This window comes from Pteronotus mesoamericanus, unplaced genomic scaffold (genome assembly GCF_021234165.1).
Source record: "Pteronotus mesoamericanus isolate MK-2021 breed Mesoamerican mustached bat unplaced genomic scaffold, CSHL_Meso_final contig_75, whole genome shotgun sequence".
NCBI classification, from domain to species: Eukaryota; Metazoa; Chordata; class Mammalia; order Chiroptera; family Mormoopidae; genus Pteronotus; species Pteronotus mesoamericanus.
In genome coordinates this window covers 7,566,371-7,589,935 of record NW_026555249.1, presented here as the reverse complement: position 1 = coordinate 7,589,935, position 23,565 = coordinate 7,566,371, and the positions used below count along the sequence as shown (strand labels likewise).

Genomic DNA, 23,565 nt, shown 5'->3' with positions numbered 1-23,565 from the left:
TCAGTTACTAATTAATGAAGTCTGGGGTAAAGCCTTAGAACTTGTATTTCTAACAAATCACAGTAACATCTTGGTAACCGTTGGAAACACTGATGGACTATTACCATTAAAGCAAAAGTTCCCTCATATCTCTTCCAAGGCAATCCCTGACCCCCTACAACCACTCTTCTAATTTTTTCCAATATAGACTAGTGAGCCTCTTCTAAAACTTCATATAAATGGAACTGGAATATGTACTGCTCTGTATAAGGCTTCCTTTACTCTGCATAAATTATTCTATAATTCATCTATGTTGCTTTATATATCAATAGTTTATTCCTTTATGAAGTGGAGTACTATTAAATTGTATGGATCTATCAGTTTTGGGTTGTTTTATTTTAAAACCCATTCATTGGTTGATGGAAACCAGAGACAGTACAAAGGTCCCCCTCCCCCCTCAAACAACCCAGGAATTATCTTCCGGAAGGCGGGCCCTTTGTAGTACAGCCTTCCCCCGCTAGATGAGTGTTCTACGAACCCATCTGTATCAGTCTGCCAGCTGGCACTGCTGTGAAAGGGTGTGTTCAGCTTCAGTGAATTTTTCTGGAAGACTCTTTCAATGTGTCTGCCCATTTCATGATGGGTGATTTACAAGTGCACCTACCCACACCACGCTGAGTGTTCAGCAGTTTTTGTCCAAAAACAGCATGATCCCCGTGCCCCACCATCCCTATTCACCCAATCTCATCCCAAGTGACTTTTTCATTTTGTTTCCCGGATGAAAAAAAGTCCTAAAATGGAAACATTTTGCCAATGTGGAAGAGGTGAAACAAACAAAAAATGGCAGAAGCACTAAAAGTCATCAAAATTGATGAGTTTAAAAACTGTTTTGAGCAGTGAAAATATAACTTGATAGGTGTATTGCATCAAATGGAGAGTAGTCTGAAGGTGACTAAAGTTTAAACATGTAAGAATACACAATTTTTTATAAATAAATTCTGATTTTGGGGGTTCCCCTGGTATTCGATTGTAAAATCAGGCAGGAGAAACCAAGCTGTTCCTTCCACACTTTGCTTGGAAATCTCAGCTAAATCCATAATTTCATTACTGTACTTGAAGTTCTGCCTCCAGCAAAACACTAGAACAAGAACACAATTCAGCCAAGTTCTTTTTCACTTCTTAACAGAAAGTTAAGGACTGCCCTTTCTCTGTTGTCCAATAGTATGTTCCTCATTTCCTTTTGAGACCTCACCAGAACTGCTTTTAAATGTCTTTCCACAGTATCAGCCTTTTTCTAGTGTGCACCTCAAAATCTTCCAGTCTCTACTGATTACCCAAGTCCAAAGCCACTTCCACATTCTAGGTATTTGTTTCAACAGCAACCCATATCTTGGTATCAATTGCTGTTTTAGCTTGGGCTGCTATAACAAATACCATGTACTAGGTGTCTTAAACAACAGAAGTTTCTCAAAGTTCTGGAGACTGGAAAGTCCTAGATCAAGGCGTTAATGCAGTTGGTTTCTGGAGAAGATCCTCTTGCAGCCAGTTTGCAGATGGTTGTGTCTTTGCATGGCTGACAGCTCAGAGGTCATCTTTCTCATGTCTCTTCTTAGGAGTGCATTAGTCTGATTCTAAGGGCTCCACCTTCATGACCTAATTAGCCCCCAAACGCCCCATCTCCTAATATCATCACATTGGAGATTAGGCAGACTTCAACATAGGCATCTTGGAGAGATGTGAATATTCAATTCATAGCATTCTTTGAGGAATCCTCTTGAGGAAGGGGTCCCACAGACTAGTGAAAATTCATACTGTTAATTCCTGCTCCCAGCCCCAATCTTCCCCAAATGGACATAGAGCATTTTACTAAGTTAACTGTTCCTAAGGGAAAAGGAAATTATCAGACATTTTAGGGATTACTGGACATTAGCTATGAAATGAAAGTAATTCCAGGAGACCCAAACCATCACTGTGCCCCACCAGAGCGGGGGCTTATGAAAATCAGGTGATCCAAAGGTACAGCTCAGGTCAGGTCTGTTTCACAATGAGGCGAGTGGGTCTCGAGCCCATCCTATGGTTTTGTTCCACAGTTCTAAAATATATAATTGGAATTAATGTACTCAGCAGATGATAGAATCCCCTCCTTGGCCTTTGATTTGTGGGGTGAGGGCTATCACAGTGGGAAAGGTCACGTGGAAGCCTCAATGACTGCTTCTACTTACGAGATCAGTAAATCAAAAGCAATACTGCATTACTGGAGAGGCTGCTGAAATTAGTGTTACCATCAAAGACTTGAAGGATGCACGAATGGCCTCATGGGGAGTTCCCTATGATCAGTTGACAGAAGAAGAGAAGATGAGCCTGGTTTACAGAGGGACCTGCACAATATGCAGGTGCCTCTTGAAAGTGGACAGCTGTAGCAATTCTGCCCTTTTCTGGGACTTCCCTAAAGACACTACTGGTTAAGAGAAATTCTTCCACTGGGCAGTACTCTGAGCAGTGCACCTGGTTGTTCACTTTCCTTGGCAGAAGTAGTGATCAGATGTGATTATAGGCCAACTCATGGGCTGTGGGCAATGGTCTGACTAGATGGTCAGGGACTTTGAAAGAACATGAATGGAAATAGCATGTGGACAGATATGTCTGAATGGGCAAAAACGTGATGATACTCACTTTCCACTTCAATGTTCATGAAAGGGTGACCTCAGCAGAGGAGGATTTTAATAATCAAGTGCACAGAATGACCCATTCTGTAGTTAACTTCTCTGAGGATATCATCTTTCCCCAACCACTCCTTTCATCACCCAAGGGGCTCATGAACAAACTGTGCATGGTGGCAGGAATGAAAGTTATGCATGGGCTCAGCCAACTGGACTTCTGTTCATCAAGGCTGACCTGGCTATGGCTGAGTGCCCAATCTGCCAGCAGTAGAGACCCACGCTGACTCCCAGATATGAAACCATTCCCTGGGTGATCAGCTAGCCACCTGCTGGCAGGCTGATCACATTGGATTACTTCTATCATAGAAGGAGAGCATTTTGTCCTTATTGGAATAGATATTTATTCTGGAAACAGATATGCCTTCCTTACAAGCAATTCTTCTGCCAAAGCCACCACCTGTATACATAAATGCACACGCGTGCGTGTGTATATATGTATGTCTTCACATACACATGCTAATAAAATTATTTAGTCAGTGAATAGAGTTTGGTGAATGTATGAATTTGAAGCTATTTCATGTAGTACTTGAAGTTTCTTTAGGAAACCACATTCCATAAATTGGGAATCTCTGATCTATAAGAAACCGACCCAAGACAAAAATAATAAAAATAGGAAATATCTGAAATTGGATGGAAAGAAATGTGTGTGTGTGTATAAGTTCATGTGGAGACAGTAAGTGTGCTAACTACTTTTGACTCACAATAACTCCAGTCCATTCTCCATATCCTTCCTAGCTTCTCTTAAGATTTATGTATACATGTTGTTAAAACTGCTGAGTGGTTATGTCTCTGTCACATGTATTTAGGTATTCTGAGCTTTCTTTCTTAAATTAAATTCTTCTCATCTAATTATTATATAACAAAGTCACAATGTCACTGGTAAACTAAATTGTTGGCAGACAAAGTAGGAAGCATAGAATAGGGAGGAAAAGTTGAATGGATAAGTAAATAACAAAAGAGGACTAGAGTCAAGATATAAAGAATATAAAACTATTGTTTAGAAATTACAAATCTAGTCATTTCCTTTCTGCTTCTAACTTGCCAATGATACATAGGAGTATTATCTTAGATTCTTTTTAGAAACACAATAATAATATTTCTGACAGCTACACTTAATTCTTAATTGTTTATTGTAATTATCAGATAAAGCATGGTTATACAACCTTCTAGAAATTACAATGTGCCCTCTGAAATGGCTGACATAGTAAAGACGGTCATAAGAGTTTACAATATTGTTCTTTGCTTTAGAAGGGAAATGATGCCAAATATACATGTAATAATCATGAAATGGAAGATGCTTTATGAAGAGAGTATAAGATATTATAGGTTGAATAACATAAGCAAACACCATGAGGGTGTTTAAAAAGGCATCTTAAAAAAATTTTTTAAAGCAACATATTGCTGCTACACACCACCAGAATAGCTAAAGTTAAAAAGACTGACAATACCAAGTGTTGGTGAGGATGTAGAGCAACAGAAAAACTGCTGATATAAATGCAAATGGTTCAGCCATTTTGGAAAAGTAGTTCTGGCAGTTTCTCACTTACTACATGACCCAGCAATAGCACTCACAGGGATTTACACAAGAGATATGAAAACAGATATCCACACAAATATTCATGGTAGCATTATTCATAATAGCCCAAACCGGAAACAATCTAAGTCCATAAATTTGTGAATAAAGAAATTATGATACTACTGATAGTGCTTAGCAATAAAAAGGAATAAAATATTAATACATTCTCCTAATTAAGAGAAGTCAAACACAAAAGACTACAAGCTGTATGATTCCACTGAAATGAAATCTTACAATACAATTATAGTGACAAAAAGTAGACCAGTGGTTTCCCAGGGTTAGGGGGAGGGGATCACCTACAAAGAGGCATAAGGAAGATTTTCAAGGTGATATTCTATTATATCTTGATTGTGCTGTAGGTTCCAGCACTGTATATAATTATTAAAATTAATCAAACTGCATATCTAATTTTAGTGAATACTTTTGCATGTAAATTGGGCCTAAAAAAATTACGGTTGTTGAAAATATAACTACTGTTTTATTATTAAAAATATTGCTAAAAATTTAAAAGTGAACAGAAACAAATGGACTTCACTAGATAGTAAATTGCTGACATAATCAAACAAATAAAAGTTATTTCAAGATAGGTTTTTTAAAAACATTTTTTTAAAAAGATTTTACTTATTTATTTTTAGAGATGGGAAGTGAGGGAAGAAGGGAGGGAAACATCAATGTGTGGTTGTCTCTCACATACCCCCTGCTGGGGACCTGGCCTGCAACCCTCGCACGTGCCCTACACTGGATATCGAACTGGCGACCCTTTGGTTCACAGCCCGGCACTCAACTCACTAAGCCACACCAGCCAGGGCTCAAGACAGACTTCTAATGGTATATTTTTAGTGAGGTATAGATAAAAAAGAAATGCAAAAAATTCTTAAGCTGTATACAGTAACCTTACTCTTAATATAGCAGGGCAAAGCAAATAAATTTATTATGTTAATTTTCTTGGGAACCAAGATTTTTAACCTTAAAGGAAGGAATAAAATCAAAGGAGGAGACTCTCATAATCTTAAATTTGAATTAAAAGTATCAACATAAATTCTTGATTTTTCTCTTCCTAAAAAATACACATTTTAAAAAGGCCCAAAGCTATGATAACCCTTAGCAACAAAAATCCACAATACCAAGATTATTCCCAATGAAGGAAATTTGGGCTTCTTGGAAAAATGGCTAATTTCAGGTTTGGTGTGTGTAATGTACAAGATGAGTCGGGGGCATCTTGTAGAGGCAGAAGTTATTCAGAATTATACAAAAGAGTTACATCAAAAGGATACAAGACCAAATTGAAGGGACTAACAATGGGCAAAGATGGGACAATCTGAGCTTCAAAAATAATTATGATTACAATAAATTAAAATATATAAAATACACAAAAATCTGTTCATATTGATATTAAAAACATGAAAAACCTGATTAATCATTTTTGGAGGATAACAGAAAAAAGCTCATTATTCTGAAAACTGATAAGGAATGGAAAAGAATCAAGCATTTCCCCTGTCTTTCCATATCAACTGTATTTCAGAGTAATGAATACTTAATCAGAACAAAATTCCCCTTTCAAGAAAAGTCCCAGCTAAGTAATATGAAACAAATAAATTAGGAAGAAATCAGTATTTTGCACCTTCTGAAGGAAAAAAATGAGAGCATTTAAAACCAGTCCAGAAAGACCTTATAATAGATGCATCAGGCTGACAACACCTAAACTCAGAGACTACTGACAATGGAACAATCAAATATTATGTGCCTCTGATGTGATGCTATAATATTCAGAATCACCTATGAAGTAGTCTTGAGCCTTACTATCAAAACTGAATTTCAATTATTACTAAGCCTCTCGATCTAAGTTACAGGAAAAAATGGTGGATAGAGGAACAACTTAAATGACACCAGAAGGAAGAGATCTATGAAATCCAGAATATGGGACACTCTACAGAAAAACATGTAAGTGGCATGAAAAAGGGAGGTGTGAGGGGTTGACTCTTATAGATTATGAGACTTACTAAAACAATGCAAACCAACTATAAAAATATTTTTGAGACAATCAAGGAAATGTAAACAGTGACTAGGTATTAGATATTAAGGAATAATTTATTAATATTTCTTTTGATATAGATGACAGTGTTATTGTTTTCTATTAGAGACAGATACTAAAGTATTCATGATTGAAATGGTATAAAGTATGGGAATTGCTTTAAAAGTATTACAGCAAAAAAAAAAAAATGGGAGAGGGATTGAGATAAAATAAGACTGAAAAAAATGCTGATAATTTCTGAAGCTGGATGATGGGTATTCTATGTGAAAATTTCTGAGTAAGAAAATTTATAGGGAAGTAAACATTTCTATTTATGAAATTTTAAAAGAACCTGAATTGTGGTTTAATTCTGCATTACTATAGGAAATTTTACATGTTTTAGAATATATCAAATTATGTGAGTATACATTTAATGCAATCTATATATCTATTTATATATCTCATGTTTAGCATCTAGATTTAAGGGATAAGCAAAAATAATTATCTGGAAGAGAATATAGAATTTCAATTACTGATTTAGAAAACTTACTCATAATAATTACCTTGAGTAATGGGTACTGACCAAAACATTCAGTCTAATACATTGAAATAAACTGTCTCTACCAAAAAGCAAATACTTAGAAAACAATTGAAAAGGTTCTATTATATCATAGAAGTCTACAAAGAATTTCTATTAAATTTTATGTTATCTGTTATCCAGAGTCAAAATAACACTCACGTTTTGAAGGAGTTGCTCAAACCAGTCATATCCAGTATCTCTGCATGCTGCAACCTATCGGGAAAAATATGGTGAAACTATCAAAATTAGAAGCTTGCTTATTCTGAATAAAATATACTTTTGTTATGGTTTAGCCTTAATTATATAAATGCCTCATCAATGCCCTCAATTAAAAAATTTATTTTTAAAGTACTATTTTCAGATAAGCCAATAATTGACCAATGTTTAAGAATTTATTTTCAAAATATTTTAGAATATATCGAAAAATTAGTGTAATGTATAGAAATTAAATGTGGTATTACATTTTTGAACGATAACTTGAATCACACACTCTCAGCAATATGTAAGGTCTAAAACGAAGTGGAAATGTTTGCTTTATATTTTCCTTCTAGATAACAAATCTAAAGATATCAATGAAAAAGAGATATTCATGTCATTGGTAATATAAAATTTCTTATGTGCAAAATATGAAAAGTATCATGAGTCAAAAAATTTATAGCTTATTTGCATAATTAAACATAATGAAACTAATCTTAATTCATGTTTCCTGAAAAAGGTAGGAATTATTATCTCATTTTAGGTTGCTATCCTTAGGCTACTACTGCATCTACTCACCACCCAATTCTTTCCCTCTTAGGTTTCAATCATTGGAGGAATTTGAAGAATTTCAGTACTAGTGCTTAAGTCAATGAATGCCAAAAAAAAACGGGACTATGTAGAAACAACAATCTTATCTTACTTGTATCCCTTGAGTATCTCCAGAAATACAAAGTAAGAGAAGTACTACTAAATGTCGACATTAACTGAATACCTCATTACTGCCCCTCCTTTTTAAAATGAGGTAGGCCACAACTAGTTTTGCACCCACAGGGACCATTCATTCTCTTGTTGCAGTCCTTCTTACCACATCAGTGATATTTAAAATTTTCCTTGTCATTGCTTCTTTGTCATTGTGTGGAGTTGGAGTAAACCAGAGTTTTTGGAATGTTTCATTTACTAATTTCTAGAAGGAAAAAAAAAATTGAACCAAGTATTTATAACAAACATGGAAATTCTCAATCCTAAATTCTTATCAAAGCCTAACAGAAGGCTATAAATAACTGATTGAAACTACTGGAAATTTTTGGTGTGAATTTTTCAGTTTTTAAAAAATCATCAAATGACCAATTTCTTAAAATTATAGTCTTTTTTAATTTGGTAAATATTTTATATGGGTGACACTATGCCTAGCCTAGAACTCCTTCTTAGTATATACCTGAATATTTTTGATGAAACTAAAAAATATTTTTACTACTTTTTGAAAAAAGTGGTAGTAAAAAAAGTATTTTTACTATTTTGTGGGAGAACTTAATTAAAAAAAAACCCCACAAATATTCAGACAATCATATACATGTAAATTCGCTAATAAACTCAGGATTAAAGTTTCAACAAACTAACAACTAATTTAGAAAACCAAGCATATACCATGAGCAAATCAAAGTAATTTTATTTTGATAATATCCTATGTATAATGCAATCCCTACAACGACATTAAATATTGTAATTGCTAAATTTGTTGGAAAAGACCAGATCTTATTAATACAAGATCTAGAAATAAATATCAAATAAAAATCAAAGTCAGTCTTTTTTTTGAATTTATAATCTAAAAATATTGATTCACTTGTAAAGTTTTATATACAGGGATGTACAAAAGTAGATTTATAGTTGTATGTGAAACAATTTATTCTTGCATTATTCATTAATTATTGCATTATTTTCCATACAAACTGTAAACCTACTTTTGTCAACCCGTATATATTTAAATCAACAAAATCTAGATATAATAAACACCTGAATTATTTAAAACATAATGGAAAAGTGAATTTTAAAGTAGTCAATGTTTTATATTACCTTAATGCCCTCTTCATCATTAACTCTGCGAATCATTTTTACACACATTTCTGTAATTTTCGGAAATGTTGGTTGTTCAATACAGATGTCTCTAAGAATCTTTATTACTCTTTTCCTGACACTGATACCAGTATCCTAAGAACAGAAAGATATTTTTAAATGTCAAAAAAAATCTAGGTGTACGAAATTTGATAAAATTAAATTAAATAAATAACAACAAGCAGTATAGACACTATATATTAAGATGATAAGCATGGTCTACACATTTATATGCTTTCTTACTGATGTTACTATAAATATGGGCTATTTTATTACCTTGTCATTATTTTAAAATATGATATCCAATACATGAAAAAATATTAAATAGCACTGAACACTAGAATATTAAGCTTGCTAAAATTAAATGGGATAACTGATATGAAGCTTTTAGAATAGTACCTGGCATTTAAACAGCATATGAAACACTTTAACAAAAAATGTATAACCTAAGTCTAATCAAACCATTGTCACTATCTTATGGTTTTATAGAAAACACAAGAAACAAAAGAACTAATTAAATAAAACAATGAGGAATAACAAGACTGATCTGGTCAGTCAATGTCAGAGGGGAAGTGTGTAAAATAGTTAGAGACTATCCTAAATTTTAAAACATGACCAGCAAAAGCAAGATCTTGATTACACTGTTTAAAAAAAGGATGAAAGAGAAATTTTTGTGAAATTTTGGGAAAACTGGAGAATTTGAATATGATCTGGTTATTAGATGGTATTTTGATTGGGTGAGGGCAGTATTCTTACTTTTTGGACAGTTAAGCTGAGATATTTATGAGAAAATTATCAAAATGTTTTGATTTAAACTAATCTAGCAAAAAATATAGATGACATATGGTGGTGGATACATAGGTGTTCACTGTACTATTTCTATCTTTACAAATTTTCATAATTAAAGAGTTTTTAAAATAAATAAAAAACACCAAACACTTATTGCACAGAATTATTCCCATTATACAGTTTAGCAATTGTAAAAATATTGTAGGATATATTGCTAGGGCAGGTGCTGTCAGAGTTCATTAGCTTTGAGAATCCTGCTGATTATGCCCTTCATTCTTCAAAAGACTGAAGCACTAAAAAGGGAAAAAAATTCTTCCGCTCTTTCCTTAAATTCTGTTTCAATCAAGATTTTTTGTTAGATGAAACTGAAATTATCTATAACTCTCAATCACACACTATTTTGATATTAGGCTAAAGTATATTACACATACACACACACACACACACACGAATAATTACTACAAATTCCTGCCCAAAATACTTAACTATGCTATGTAGTTCCTATTGTTTATTCATTATAAACTGACATAGTGAAAAGCAAATAGTAACTGAAAAAAGGAATCCAACTTTCACCAATGATTTGTTTTACAGAATTGAACAGTCTTTGTTTAAATTCTCACTCAAGGACATGTTTAGAGAGAGGAAGTGGGGGAGGGAAAAGCTGATTGGTTGTCTCCCATGCATGCCCTGACTGGGACCCAGCAACCTAGATATATGGCCTGACTGGGAATTGAATCCACAACCTTTTGGTGTATGGGATGATGTTCCAACCAACCTGGCCAGGGCAAAATATGTCCTTCTTTAGAAAGCTGTTGTAGTTCACAGATTGGGAAATACAAATTTCACAGATTGGGCAATATAAATAGTACTAGGAAAACAAAATTATATTCATGAGTAATAATAAAAATGAAAAAACAAACAAACCAATATTCTTTCAATCAGCATATCATAATACTGTTCAGCAAGCTGAGGTCGACAAAGGACAAATCGACCTAGTAATTCTACTGCTGCTTCTCGGACACTAGTGGAGTTATCCATTAATCGCCCATGAACTCCACGCTGCATATCAAGCTAAAGAAAAATAAAGAAGATATAATTTACACTTAGAGCTAATATTTTAATTTGAATAGAAAGCTCAAATAAGAATCATCTGTGCTCCTCTTTACCCTTGCTAGGATACTGGGGTCTACAGCAACAACCTCAGATAAACACTTCATGGCTTTTGTTCGAACGGCAATTGCATTTTCACCAAGAACTCGAAGGATCTGCCAAGCAAACATTGATATTTTCAAAAATTTCAGAACATGCAATATTTAACAAAATGTAGCATGCAAACAAAGAATAAAAATAAATATTGTATTTATCTCCCCTTAATTTTTTTATAAGTGAGTTAAATACCTATTGTCAATATAGAAACAAATGCTATTTCATGATCTTTATCTTTTCTCAATAATAAAACATTATATACTATCCACAAATACCCAGAATTAGAAATGTCAATATCATTGCATAAAGAATTCTGGTCCAGTTTACCTGTGTCAAATAAATATCAAAGCTCTGGGCAAACGGCCTCATGGAGGCCAAGTATCGAACAATCAAACAAGCGTCATCATAGTCCACAGTATCAGAGTTCATCCTGCAACAACAAACCATTAAATTTTTATTTATTTTTTTGTAAAGTAGGTAAATATATTTCAAAGGGATAACTGAGGGAGTAAAGACATTTTATCTCTGGATCTTACTTTAATGTGCTGAACTGAGAAGGTGTGGTTTTGATAATGCTTCTAAGAAATTTTTTCCGGTTTTCAGCTCGATGCATAATTTGACCAGTTGTCTCAACTTCTTTTGCATGATGTGTTCCATCAGATGACTCCTCATCTTTTTGTGATTTCATTGCCTTTTCTGTTTCCAGAGTTGTGTCACGGAACCACTGGGCTATGTAGAATTTACGAGAAAACTGAAAAGAAGTAAGACAAGACATGAGTTTGATGAAATTACTAAACAATTAGGAATACAAATATTAAGGTTTATTTTAAAACACCTTGTCCATCAGCTAAAACCAGATTTTAAGGAAAGTGGAATGTTTAGAATGTCTAAATGATAGAAAACATTATTTTACTTCGTCTCATTGTTACAATGTCAAAAGATATTTTGATAAATGCAACTGTATTAAATCTATCTATAGACTACTTAACTAAGGACATTATCACATGAGTCAGTGAAATTAGACAGGTAATGGGTCAACTAGAAAAGTTGAGAACAAATGGATAAAATGCTGAAGGTAGAAGACTCTAGTTATTCTCAGAATCTCAACTTCAAGAACTACACAGCCAATTATTATTGAAATATTTTAATGCTGAGTCATATAATATGTTCATTTCAATAATGATTGAAAACCTTCAGTTGCTGGCTAAATAGCTTAGTTATCTCCATCTCTTTAGACTGCATATCCCATTAGTTTAAAAAAAAGATTAATGGTTTGGGGGTTGCTTAAGGGAGTGGAGGATGCTGGGTGGAGAGGGGTAAAGGCGGAAAAATTGGGACAACTGTAATAGCATAATTGATAAAATGCAATTTAAAAAAATTAAAAAGGATACCAATACATGCACACTGTTCCCTAATATAGATTATAATTTTTACATAGGAGCCCTGACCTGGTAGCTCAGTTGGCTAGAGTGTTGTCCAGACAAGCCAAGGTTGAGGGTTTGATCTCTGGTCAGGGCTCATACAAGAACCAACCAAGAAATGCATAAATATTTGGAACAACAAATCAATGTCTCTCTCTCTCTCAACACCCCTCATCCCTCCCTCTCTCTTCTTGTCTCTCTAAAATCAATAAAAGAAAAATTTCAAAAAATTTACATAGGAACCCACTATACTAATATTTTTGATAATATAACACAAAAATAGATTTAAGAATTACATTAAAAATAAATATACATATAAAATTCTAATAGTTTCTTTTTATATGCTAACAGATTACCTCTTGCACCACCTCGGCCACACTCACTGCAAGGACCAATGATCTAGCCTATTCTCAAAGATAACCTATAGAAAGATTTCCAAATATTTCCCATGTCACACAATTTTAATACACTGTAATATCTGCACCAGAATTCCATAAAGACATATCAATCCATACCATTATTTTTTGTTTAGATTATCAACTATTCTTTTGTTTCAAAAATCGATATTCCAAACAATCTTCCCCTTCATGATACAATTTTTTTTCAGACCCAATTTGAATAAACATGTGGTATTTCCAAAAAAATGAAAAAAGGAATCCTACCACTAGTGAAGGATCAGTCTCAGTGTTTTCATCCAAGTAATCAAGCAATGCTTTTTGCAACTGTTGGATTTCATCCTCTCCTCCAGAAACCTATAAAATAAGCCAAGAACAAAGTAAATTAACATACTTTAATAAATTCCTTAGTTGTAAACACAAATCTGAGGAAAACTAACAAATGATAAAAATGAAAATATAAGTACAGAAACTAAATGAAGTACTTGAAAAATACTATTTTTCAGAAGTATATTGCTAGCTGAGGTTGGCCTTTATTTCTATGAACTACATGTTATGTTTCTTTGACGGAGGTCATAAGTAGCTGACAAAAATGATCAGAATAATGTGTTTAACTTTCAGAAGTAGAAATGTCCTAGCACTGTTTTTCTGTTTGGAAAAAGACAACTCCAAACTTTTAATGTGGTAAATGGAAACTGTTATTATTGGTAGTATTATGTGTTATGGGTTTCTTTGGGATATTATTTACAATAGAACATGCTGAAAGGGAAATATATTTGTAATTAATATAAAAATAGTACTTTAGTTCACATAGGATATTAAATATACAGTGGTTGAGCTGTATATTTAGATCCTGTCAAGAATAATACAGAGAAGAAATTAACTGTGAGCTGACATTCATGTCTCCAGCTTATATTGTTGATTTGGCCAAGTGAAATGACAAATATATGGTTTAGAATACATGTAAATAGAAAACAAGGATTAAAATAACCGATGTTCTAGAAAAGTGATAAAATGGATACATTCAGAAATTCATCATAACACTGTAAACTGTATATACTGTAAACTTCCAAAAGCAATTTGGACGTATGTCAAGAGCCATAAAAATATTTATGAATGACTCCTGCTCTCTAGTTTTATAGTGTACTACCTACATGGCCATGTGACAAATAAGAGGTCCCAGGTCCACTCTAAGAAATAATGAAAGTCACCTAGTACCTAGATTTTGGTTTCTAAATTACCATTTTTCAATTAAAGGAACCAACAGTACTTGGAGAAATGGCTGATTCCAGGGCCGTGTAAAGCAAAATAAAAGATGGGCCTGATACTTCTATTGTGCCACAAAGTAAGCAAATCCTCAAAGAAAGATAGGAATATATCAAAAAGATACAAAGGCAGCTTAAAGCAGCTCTCACTGGTTAAATTTTGGACAATTTTGAGCATTAAAATAAGAATAGCAATAAATTATAACCTATTAAAAGGAATAGGAATGGTAGTATTATACTAATGGTACTGTCTTTGCTTTTGATAATTGTACTGTGGGTATTTAAGTGAGAGTTCTCGTTTGTAAAAAATATACATCAAGTAGTGGTTCTCAAATATCAGCATTCAATAGAAACACAAGAAGAGTATGTTACATCACAGATTGCTGGGGCCCACCCCCAGGGTTTCAGATTCAGTAGGTCCAGGGAGAGTCCTGAGAATTTGCATTTTAACAAGTTCCTGGGTGTTGGTAATGTTGGTGCTACCTGTTTAAGGAATTATACTTTAAAATCCAGTGGTAATGGAGGTGTCATGTCTGCTCAAGTGGTTCAGAAAAAAAATGCATATATAGATACACATAAAAGTATATTTTGAAAAAGAATGATAAAGTGAACGTAAGTGTCAACAATTAAGAAATCTGGGTAAAAAGTTTATGGAATCTTTTTGTACTAATCTTAAAACTTTTCTGGTTAAGTTTAAAGTTATTTTGATATCTAAAGTATAGTGAAAAAAATCAGAGGCATTTTTAATGGCCAGCATGGACAAGGTAATGAACAATTAAAAAAAAAAAAGAGTAGAAAAAAATAAAAACAGTTTTATGTGGTTGCATTAGAGATCTACCTACCAATTTTCTTAAGTAACTTACAGTATTACTACTACCTCATCCAGACTTAAAAAAAAGAATAAGTGCTGCAATAAAAAAACACTTTTTTTACCCCTAAACATGAAAGCTCTCTCATATAATAAAATCAAAAGAAGTCCTTGCCCTGGCGGGTGTGGCTTAGTGGATTGAGCACCAGCCTCTGAAGTGAAAAACTGCCACTTCAATTCCCTAGTCAGGGCACATGCCTGGGTTGCAGGCCAGGTCCCCCGTTAGGGGTGTGAAAAGAGGCAACCGATCGATACTTCTCTCCCACATCTATGCTCCTCTCCCTTTCTCCCTCCCTTCCCCTCTCTCTAAAAATAAATAAATAAAATCTTTAGTTAAAAAAAAAAAAAATCGAAAGAAGTCCTTCTCACCTTTCTCCAATAAGACACACAACATTCAAAGGTATAAAACAATTTGATTGAGTGTGAAACATCACAGTAAAGATTTAAATCATGTTAAACCAAGAGGAAAATAGCATCATACACTTGTGATAATGATTTGTGAAAAGAAAGCAAACTAAGGATTTATGTAAATCATTTAAATGTTCCTGTTAGACATATTTCACCTTAAGGTGTCAACTTTCTCTGGTAGGGCTTTTGATGAGACTGGGCACCTTCAGGGTGGTATGGCTGTAGACTGGTAGGGCTTTTGAAAAGCCCACTTTTAGAAGTAGATTTTGAATCTACAAAATGACATGCAAAATGATGTAACTAAAGAAAGTACTTAATTATTATTTATCCCATAATTTCAATCCTTTATCTGAATACCTGTTTTAAAATTCTCTCTATAGATCCTTGATCCATTTTGCTTGTTACTGCATCTTTCCTCAATCGGGCAGCAACAGTTCCAAGGTAATCAAGAGATGCCACTCTTAAAGCCATTTCTGTTGACTTGTTACTGAACTGATGAACCTAGACATAAAAATAAAGCAAATTTTGATATAATTTAAACAGTTTATAACAGTATATTTTCAATAACAATTTAGCATATAAATTCGAAATCTATGCCATATCATCTGAAATAGAATTTTTTTCTTGTGATGTTGTTCTATAATTTAATTGCAATCTGAACATTTTCATGAAAAAAATAACAAATCTAAGAACACAGTCACTTTATTTAAATATAGACTCAGCTGTTTATTTGTAAAAAATGGGATACTACTAAGAATTTCTTAGGATGGAATTGTGATGCTTATGAAACATTATTTTGGTTCCAGAATAGTACTAATTCACTTTCTAGTTCACAGAAAGGTCCCAATAACTTTGTAAAAATTTGTATCAGGAGTTCAAATATAGTTTAAAAATAAAAAAAAATCTGTTTCTTTGCATTTCTCTATTGTGTTACATGAGGGCTAAAAGGTGTCATGTCTTTAGAAATACTCTTAAAAATTAAAGCCACGATAATCAGTTTCATGCTTGAAATGAATTAGCTACAATAATTTATGACTCAGTGTTGAGATGCTTTAAACTAACAATATAAGAGTTCTGAACAAAACAAAACAAACAAAAAAAGCACCCCCAAAAATAAAAAACAAACAAAACAAAAACTGATTCTGAAGCACTATTATCTTATGTAATGAAATGAAAGCACCAAAGTCACAACATTTCGGTTTTCTACAAGGTACTGACAATATTGTGTACAATTATGCACATGCAAAAATAGAGATGCAATGGTCATATTTCCTTACACATTTTTAAAGAATTCATCATCTGTGAATCAGAGTACATCCTCATTATGTTGTCTTCTAGTAATCTAATAATCTTTAAATGCTATACTCTTACCAACAGTCTCCCTAACAAACTAAGGAGTAGTTCAGCAGCTGGCCATTCAGGCTTATTGACTGTTGAAAGAAGATCTTGAACAAAATTTTCAAATAATGGTCTGTAATCTTCTTCACCTTGTTTACTACCACATCTGTTCAAAGACAAATAAGGAAAAGGCTGTGAATTTAGATGACATGCCAACCAATATGACTGAAATTTTGCTTAGTTTTCTCTTTTATATATCCAATAACAAGGTATTAGAAGAGTATATGAAAGTATGGTTTGAAATAACTTCTCAAACTTCATCCCCCCAACCCCACTATAGGGAATTCATTTATTAACATTACTTTCTGGTAAGTATACACATTTTTTAAAAATGACCACTGTTTTTTATAATATTACCATAAATTTTTATGAAGGCTAAGTAGCCTCTTTCCATAACTTTCCTATTCAATTGGCATGCCCCAGAATTTACTAAAAAAAAAAAAGTTACAGAATTCCAATCTAGTACTTTAACTTTTACAGTCTAAAATATAAGCTAGTTCTCAAAATTTTAGATTTTTAGTATTCCAAGTACCTCATTTTAAAGGTGAAAAAATCAAGAGCCAGGCAGATATATACAAGGTTCAGATTATGGCAGAAAATAAACTATTCTCTGCACTGGGAAAAATAAAAATCAAATTAGATTACTAAACTCACTTTTTAAGGAAGATGGAGAGGAAGTTTTGGGCTGTTCGCATGGCTGTTTCGTAAGAGTTGGTAATGACAACATCTTGGTCAACCTAGATTGAGAAAAATAAATTTACACAGAGATAAGAACCAACAAATAAAATAACTAAGTAGTTAATATTGTTATTATTGAACATTGGTAACACATTTATTTTTTAAATTGTATTTTATTGTTTATGCTATTATAGTCTCAATTCTTCCCCCTTTGCCTGCCGACTCCCTCAGGCAATCCTCACACTGCTGTCCATGTCCATGGGTCATGCATGTATGTTCTTCACCTACTCTATTCCCTATTTTCTACTTTATATCCCCATGACTATTCTATAACTACTAGTTTGTATTTCTTAATCCCTTCACCTTTTTCACCCATACCCCCAACCCTTCTCCCATTTAGCAACCACCAAAAACATTCTCTGCATGATTGTTTCTGCTCTGTTTATTTTGTTTTTTAGATTAAATTGTTGATAGACATGTATTTATTGCCATTTTATGGTTCATACTTTTTATCTTCTTCTTAAAGACGACCCTTTAACATTTCATCTACTACTGGTTTGGTGATGAACTCCTTTAGCTTTTTCTTGTCTGGGAAGCTCTTATCTGTCCTTCAATTCTAAATGATGGCTTTGCTGGGTAGAATAATCTTAGTTGTAGATCCTTGTTTTTCATCACTTTGAATATTTCTTGTCAATTCTTTCTTGCCTGCAAAGTTTCTTTTGAGAAATCAGCTGACACTCTTCTGGGAGCTCCCTTGGAGGTAACTAACTGCTTTTCTCTTGCTGCTTTTAAGATTCTCTTTGTATAAACCTTTGCTATTTTAATTATGACGTGTCTTTGGTGTGGACTCTCTGTATTCATCTTGTTTGGGTATCTCTGCACCTCCTGGACTTATATGTCTATTTCTTTCACCAAGTTTTGGAAGTTTTCCATCATTATTTTTTCAAATAGATTTCCAAGTTCTTGCTCTCTCCTCATTCCTATACCCCCATGATGCAAACATTGGTACACGTGAAGTTTTTCCAGAGGCTCCTTACACTATCATTATTTTTTTGGATTTTTTTCTTCTTTCTGTTCTCATTGAATGTTTTCTGCTTCCTTATATTCCAAATTGCTGATATGATTCTCAGCTCCATCCACTCTACTGTTGATTCCCTGTAAATTGTTCTTTATTTCATTTAGTGTATCCTTCATTTCTGACTGGTTTTTATGCTTTTGAGGTTCTCACTAAGTTCATGGAGCATCCGTATAACCAGTGCTTTGAACTCTGCATCTAGTAGGTTGTATGTCTTCATTTTGTTTAGTTCTTTTTCTGGAGTTTTGTTCTGTTTTTTCATTTGGATCATGTTTCTTTGTCTCCTCACTTTGGCAGCTTCCCTGTGTTTGTTTCTGTTTTAGGTAGGACTGCTATGTCTCCCAGGCTTGGTAAAGTGGCCTAATGTAGGAGGTGGCCTGTATGTTCCAGTGGTACATCCACCCCTAATACCCATGCTGGGTACTCAAAGTGAACCCACTATGTGGTCTCTGTACAACCTCCTCTTGTATTTGAGCCTTGACTGCTGTTGGATTGTCCAATGTCAGCCACCACCCGTATTTTGTCCAGGGTCACACAGTAAGCTACAAAGCAATCTGCAAATGGCTGCTGCTTGTGCTGGGCTTGGAGGTGCCCCAGGAGAGAGGGGCCAGACTGTGAACCATGGTGGGCTGCTGCCAGTGTCAGGCCTGAAGCAACTCAATGGGAAGTACAGGGTTCACTGAAGCGAGATGCTGCTTGTTTTAGAGAATTTAGGAAAATCTGAAGCATGGGTCAAGACAAGCCATTTGTATGGAAAAGGCAATGCAAACAGCTTGGGTGGGCCTGAAAGCTGACTGGAGCCAGGTTAATGAAGTATCAGATATGGGGCCTGCTTGCTGGGTGGGGGTGGGGGGAGGAAGAGGGCTGTAAAAGGTATAATGGCCTCTGCCATCAATTCTGTCTGGGAGAAAGTTCCCTCCCAACTCTCAACTTGATGCTGGACAATTCAGATCCTCCCTGTGTGGCTCTGGTGCCTTCAAGCAGCTGCCCCAGCAATGGAGCTCAATGGGAGAGTCCAAGTAAGCTTGTGTATGGGCCCTTTAAGAGGAACTGCCTAGGACTCCAGAAGTTTCTGTCTTCAACAGCCTCAACTCTTGCTGGATTTATAGCCAGATGTTGTAGAAACTGATCTTCCTGGAACTGGAACCCTGGGCTAGGGGGCCTGGTGTGGGGCTGGGACCCCTCACTCCTGAGATAGCCCTCTGAGTTTCATCTGACACATGTGTATGCGGGACCAGCCTGTTCCACATCTCCATCTCTCCTACCAGTCTTGATGTGATTTGTTCTTTAATTCTGTAGTTGTGGGACTTCCATTCACCTTGATTTATGACGGTTCTGAATGATGATTGTTCTATAGTTTAGTTCTAATTTTGATGTGGATATGTGAGGAGGTGAGCTGTGTTTACCCACACCACAATCATGACTAGAAGCCTGGTAATACATTTAAATACTAAAATGCTTAACTACTGTTTTACATATAACAAGAAAAGCTACGATTACCATATTAAACATATTTTAATACTTTATAAAAACTAAATAAAAATACTGAGAGTTCATATTAGTTTATTAAAATATGTAAGAGTGACAAATGTGGTTAACAAATGGAATATTAATAGTTGCTTACTATGATCGTGGACAGAAAAAGGAACTGACTGAAATTATAAGCTCAAAGTTTATGAAACATTGGTATATAATACAAAAGAAAATTCAACTCCTTCATTAGAAATTTAAAGGCTAGGATATAAATCAGTCATTCAAAGTTCTGAAAACCAAAGAACAAATAAACATGAAAAAAAGCTCACAACTAACTAGGAAAATGCAAAATATAACATGGTATCATTTCACACTGACCAGAGTAGATAAAATCGAAAAGAATTTAAACTGGAACATTAGTTTGTTGAGCAAATTGACAAGTTTCAGTAAAGTTGTATGTACATTGCGATTTAATCTTTTATTTTTAAGTATATCTAGAGAAACTCTTGCTCAAAGTTGTGATGTAGTTATGTGTTTACCTCAAGTCAAAAAGAAATCTGCTATTATTCAGCTATATCTACTAAAACAATGGTGAGTAAAAAAATTAGCTGTAATATGTCAATATATCACTTGTGCAAATAAAAAAAATTCTGTATCAAATTTATGCAGATAAATATATAAATGGAAGGATTAAACACTTTTTTGATACCTGTCGTGGATGGTTAAGGAAAGGAAGAGTGGAGAGAGAACAATCAGATTAGAAGAGGAAGGAGAAACAAGAGGGACCTAACTTTTTTAATATGCATTTTTTATTTAATTAATCATTTGTTTCTTTTGACCTTTTTTTGAAGCAATACTATAAAAATTTGAAAAATTTTCAGTGTTAGGGAGTAAAAGCTACAAACCAAAACCAAATCTTAGTTATGCTTTACTTAACAATGAGAGCATAAACTTACTTTATGCATAAATTAATTATATTACAAGTATATTGTATTTATATAAGTATTACATATTATAATGATAATATTCACTTTCACATTCAATATCTCACTTGAGTCTTATAAACTGGTACGGTAGCCTTGTTACTATCATCCCCATGTCATAGCAGAAGAAATAAATTTAGATCAAAATGATTTGTGTGTTTCATCACTGGTAGATACAACAGTCTGAACCAGGACTCAAGTCCTTAAGCCCAGCCATGAAGCCCTACATAAGAACTTCAGTTTTATAAGAACGGCAGAGAATATGAGATGGGACCCAAAAAAAAACAAATTTATTTATAAAAACTTGTATATTTATTCTCGCATTTTTAAAATTCAGTGACCTTCAAAGTACTCTCCATCTGATGCAATACACCTGATGAGACGATGTTTTTTCCACTGCTCACAACAGTTTTTTGAACTCGTCGATTTTGATGCCTTTTAGCACTTTTGCTGTCTTTTTGTTTAACCTCTTCCACATCAGCAAAATGTTTCCCTACGAGGACTTTTTTTTTTCACCCGTGGAAACAAACAAAAAAAGTCGCTCGGGGAGGGATCGGATGAATAGGAAGGGTGGGGCAAGGGGGTGATGCCATTTTTGGCCGAAAACTGCTGAACATTCAGTGTGGTGTGGGCAGGTGTGCCTATAAATCACCATAATGAAATGGGCAACTGTGCTGAGTCTTCAAAAATAAAATTCAGTGAAGCCGAATGCAGCCTCTCAGAACAATGCCAGTTGGTACATTGATACAGACAGGTTCCTAGAACTCTCCCCTAGAGCAGAAAGCATGTACTACAAGGGGTCTGCCCTCCAGAAGAGAGTTCCATTTCTTTTCAGTTCCCCCTCATATATGTGCTTTTTCCTATAAAAGTACAAAATTATAAAACTTATAAAAAATTTCTTACTTTTTTATTTGAGTCCTCTTCTGAATTAGAGTCCTTCTCTGATAATGGTAAGTGTACTACACACTGAATTAATTGTAAAACCAGTGCTGTAACCATTTGAATATACATAGGCTCTCCATCCATATCACTACTGTTTAACCTTTAATGAAGAAGAAAATATTTAAATTATACAGAGTATAAACAGAATTTCATTTTGCATGCCATCTGAAAGTTTTGGGATACTTTCATTACCAATACTTCTAGGCTTAGTGCTTTATTAGCTTTAGTGCTTATAGTAGTAGCATGTCTATTTTTAATAACTTAGAAAAAAATGCCAATTAAATCCCTGTGCACTTAGATTAATTAAAATAGTCAACTGAAAATGAAATAGTTAACATTTCCTTCCACACTCCATGTGTATTGCAGATAACCATTTATAATGTAAAATATAAAATATTTCTCAAAATAATTTTTTATATGAGAAAAGTCTTCTGATTTCCAAATGCCCATGCATTGTGGTATTCATTTTACTAAAATCTGCTACAGTCAGCTCTTGATCATCTGTGCTATAATGGAAGGTCCATTGGATAGACTGTAAAAAATCAAATTTTAAATCATTTGTTCTAACGATATTATAAAAACAGGAATTTGTTTACATGTTGATAGCTTTTCTTTATGTATAATATACAACAGATGTTTATCAATACACAATTAGTCTCAAAAATTAAGATAAAAATAATTATTTTACAGCAGAAAGCCTTGAAAGCAATATAATTCTATATACCAAATCAACACATTTAATCACTCAGGAATATTGTTATGATAGCTATGATAATGATGATGATTACCTATGACAACAAAGACAACAATATTGACCAAAGCACTAGATAACATTCCTTGGTTACTCTGTGCATTGTGATTTAAAAGCATCTAATCTTCACGTCTACTTTCTATATGCTGTTAGAGTCATCTTTTGGCTCTCTTAAAAACAGTATTTAGTTACTTCCTACTATATAAAGGATTAAGTCCAAGTTCCTTAGTATGGCTTATAAAACCCTTAAACTGCCTCACTCTCTAGAGCCAATTTCCTCTTGCTCTTCTCACAGATGAGTAGTTCCTAACATGATTTTGCTTCTCAGGGGACATTTATCAGTTTCTGGAGAAAATGTTGGTTGTCACTTATTGGAAGGAGGGGCGTTGTTCCTGGCATCTAGTAGGTAGAGAGGTCAGGGATGCTGCTTAGAATGTTATCAAGTACAGGACAGCCCCACACAACAAAGTATTATCTGGCCCAAAATGTTAATAGCACCATGACTTAAAAACCCTGCCAGATCTTTACACTTAAGAATCATTGAATTTCTTTAACTCACCCAAATATGTATTGTTATTTCACACATTTAAGCTATTCTTCATTCTCTTCGGACTGAACTGCCTCTCTTTTATTTGAATGTTAAAATAAAAAATTATACAGAAATAATGAAAAATATATAAAGGCTACAATATAAAGGAGTTATTAATTATACTTGACCATTACTTTAATTACCTGAAGTTCCTTAAACTCCTCTTGCTGGTTGGTAATCTTGCAAGTGAAGTAAAAATTTCTTCCAAAATTAACTGCCTATGTTTTTCATATCTTGAGAATACCTGTTTAGTAATTATAAGATTACAAATTAAGGTTTTTATAATTATTGAAAACAAAACAGAAATGATACTATAACATGATTAAAATATAATCTGCCATTTAAAATGAAAATGTTTTCAACATTTTCA

At 33.8% G+C, this 23,565-nt stretch overlaps 1 protein-coding gene across 3 annotated transcripts in view; it reads right to left on the bottom strand.

Moving 5' to 3' along the window:
- Window positions 1-23,565, bottom strand: part of NIPBL (NIPBL cohesin loading factor) — a 184,713-nt gene that overhangs the window by 27,611 nt on the left and 133,537 nt on the right. For all 3 annotated transcript variants that reach the window (XM_054583947.1, XM_054583946.1, XM_054583949.1), the window contains 13 exons: window positions 23,339-23,439; window positions 21,817-21,955; window positions 17,359-17,441; window positions 16,678-16,810; window positions 15,664-15,807; window positions 13,033-13,122; window positions 11,486-11,700; window positions 11,277-11,379; window positions 10,910-11,008; window positions 10,668-10,814; window positions 8,916-9,050; window positions 7,930-8,028; window positions 7,026-7,079 (listed from right to left, as the gene is read on the bottom strand). In XM_054583947.1, coding sequence (XP_054439922.1) covers window positions 7,026-7,079; window positions 7,930-8,028; window positions 8,916-9,050; window positions 10,668-10,814; window positions 10,910-11,008; window positions 11,277-11,379; window positions 11,486-11,700; window positions 13,033-13,122; window positions 15,664-15,807; window positions 16,678-16,810; window positions 17,359-17,441; window positions 21,817-21,955; window positions 23,339-23,439 — 1,542 coding nt within the window. The remainder of the gene's footprint in view (window positions 1-7,025; window positions 7,080-7,929; window positions 8,029-8,915; window positions 9,051-10,667; window positions 10,815-10,909; window positions 11,009-11,276; window positions 11,380-11,485; window positions 11,701-13,032; window positions 13,123-15,663; window positions 15,808-16,677; window positions 16,811-17,358; window positions 17,442-21,816; window positions 21,956-23,338; window positions 23,440-23,565) is intronic.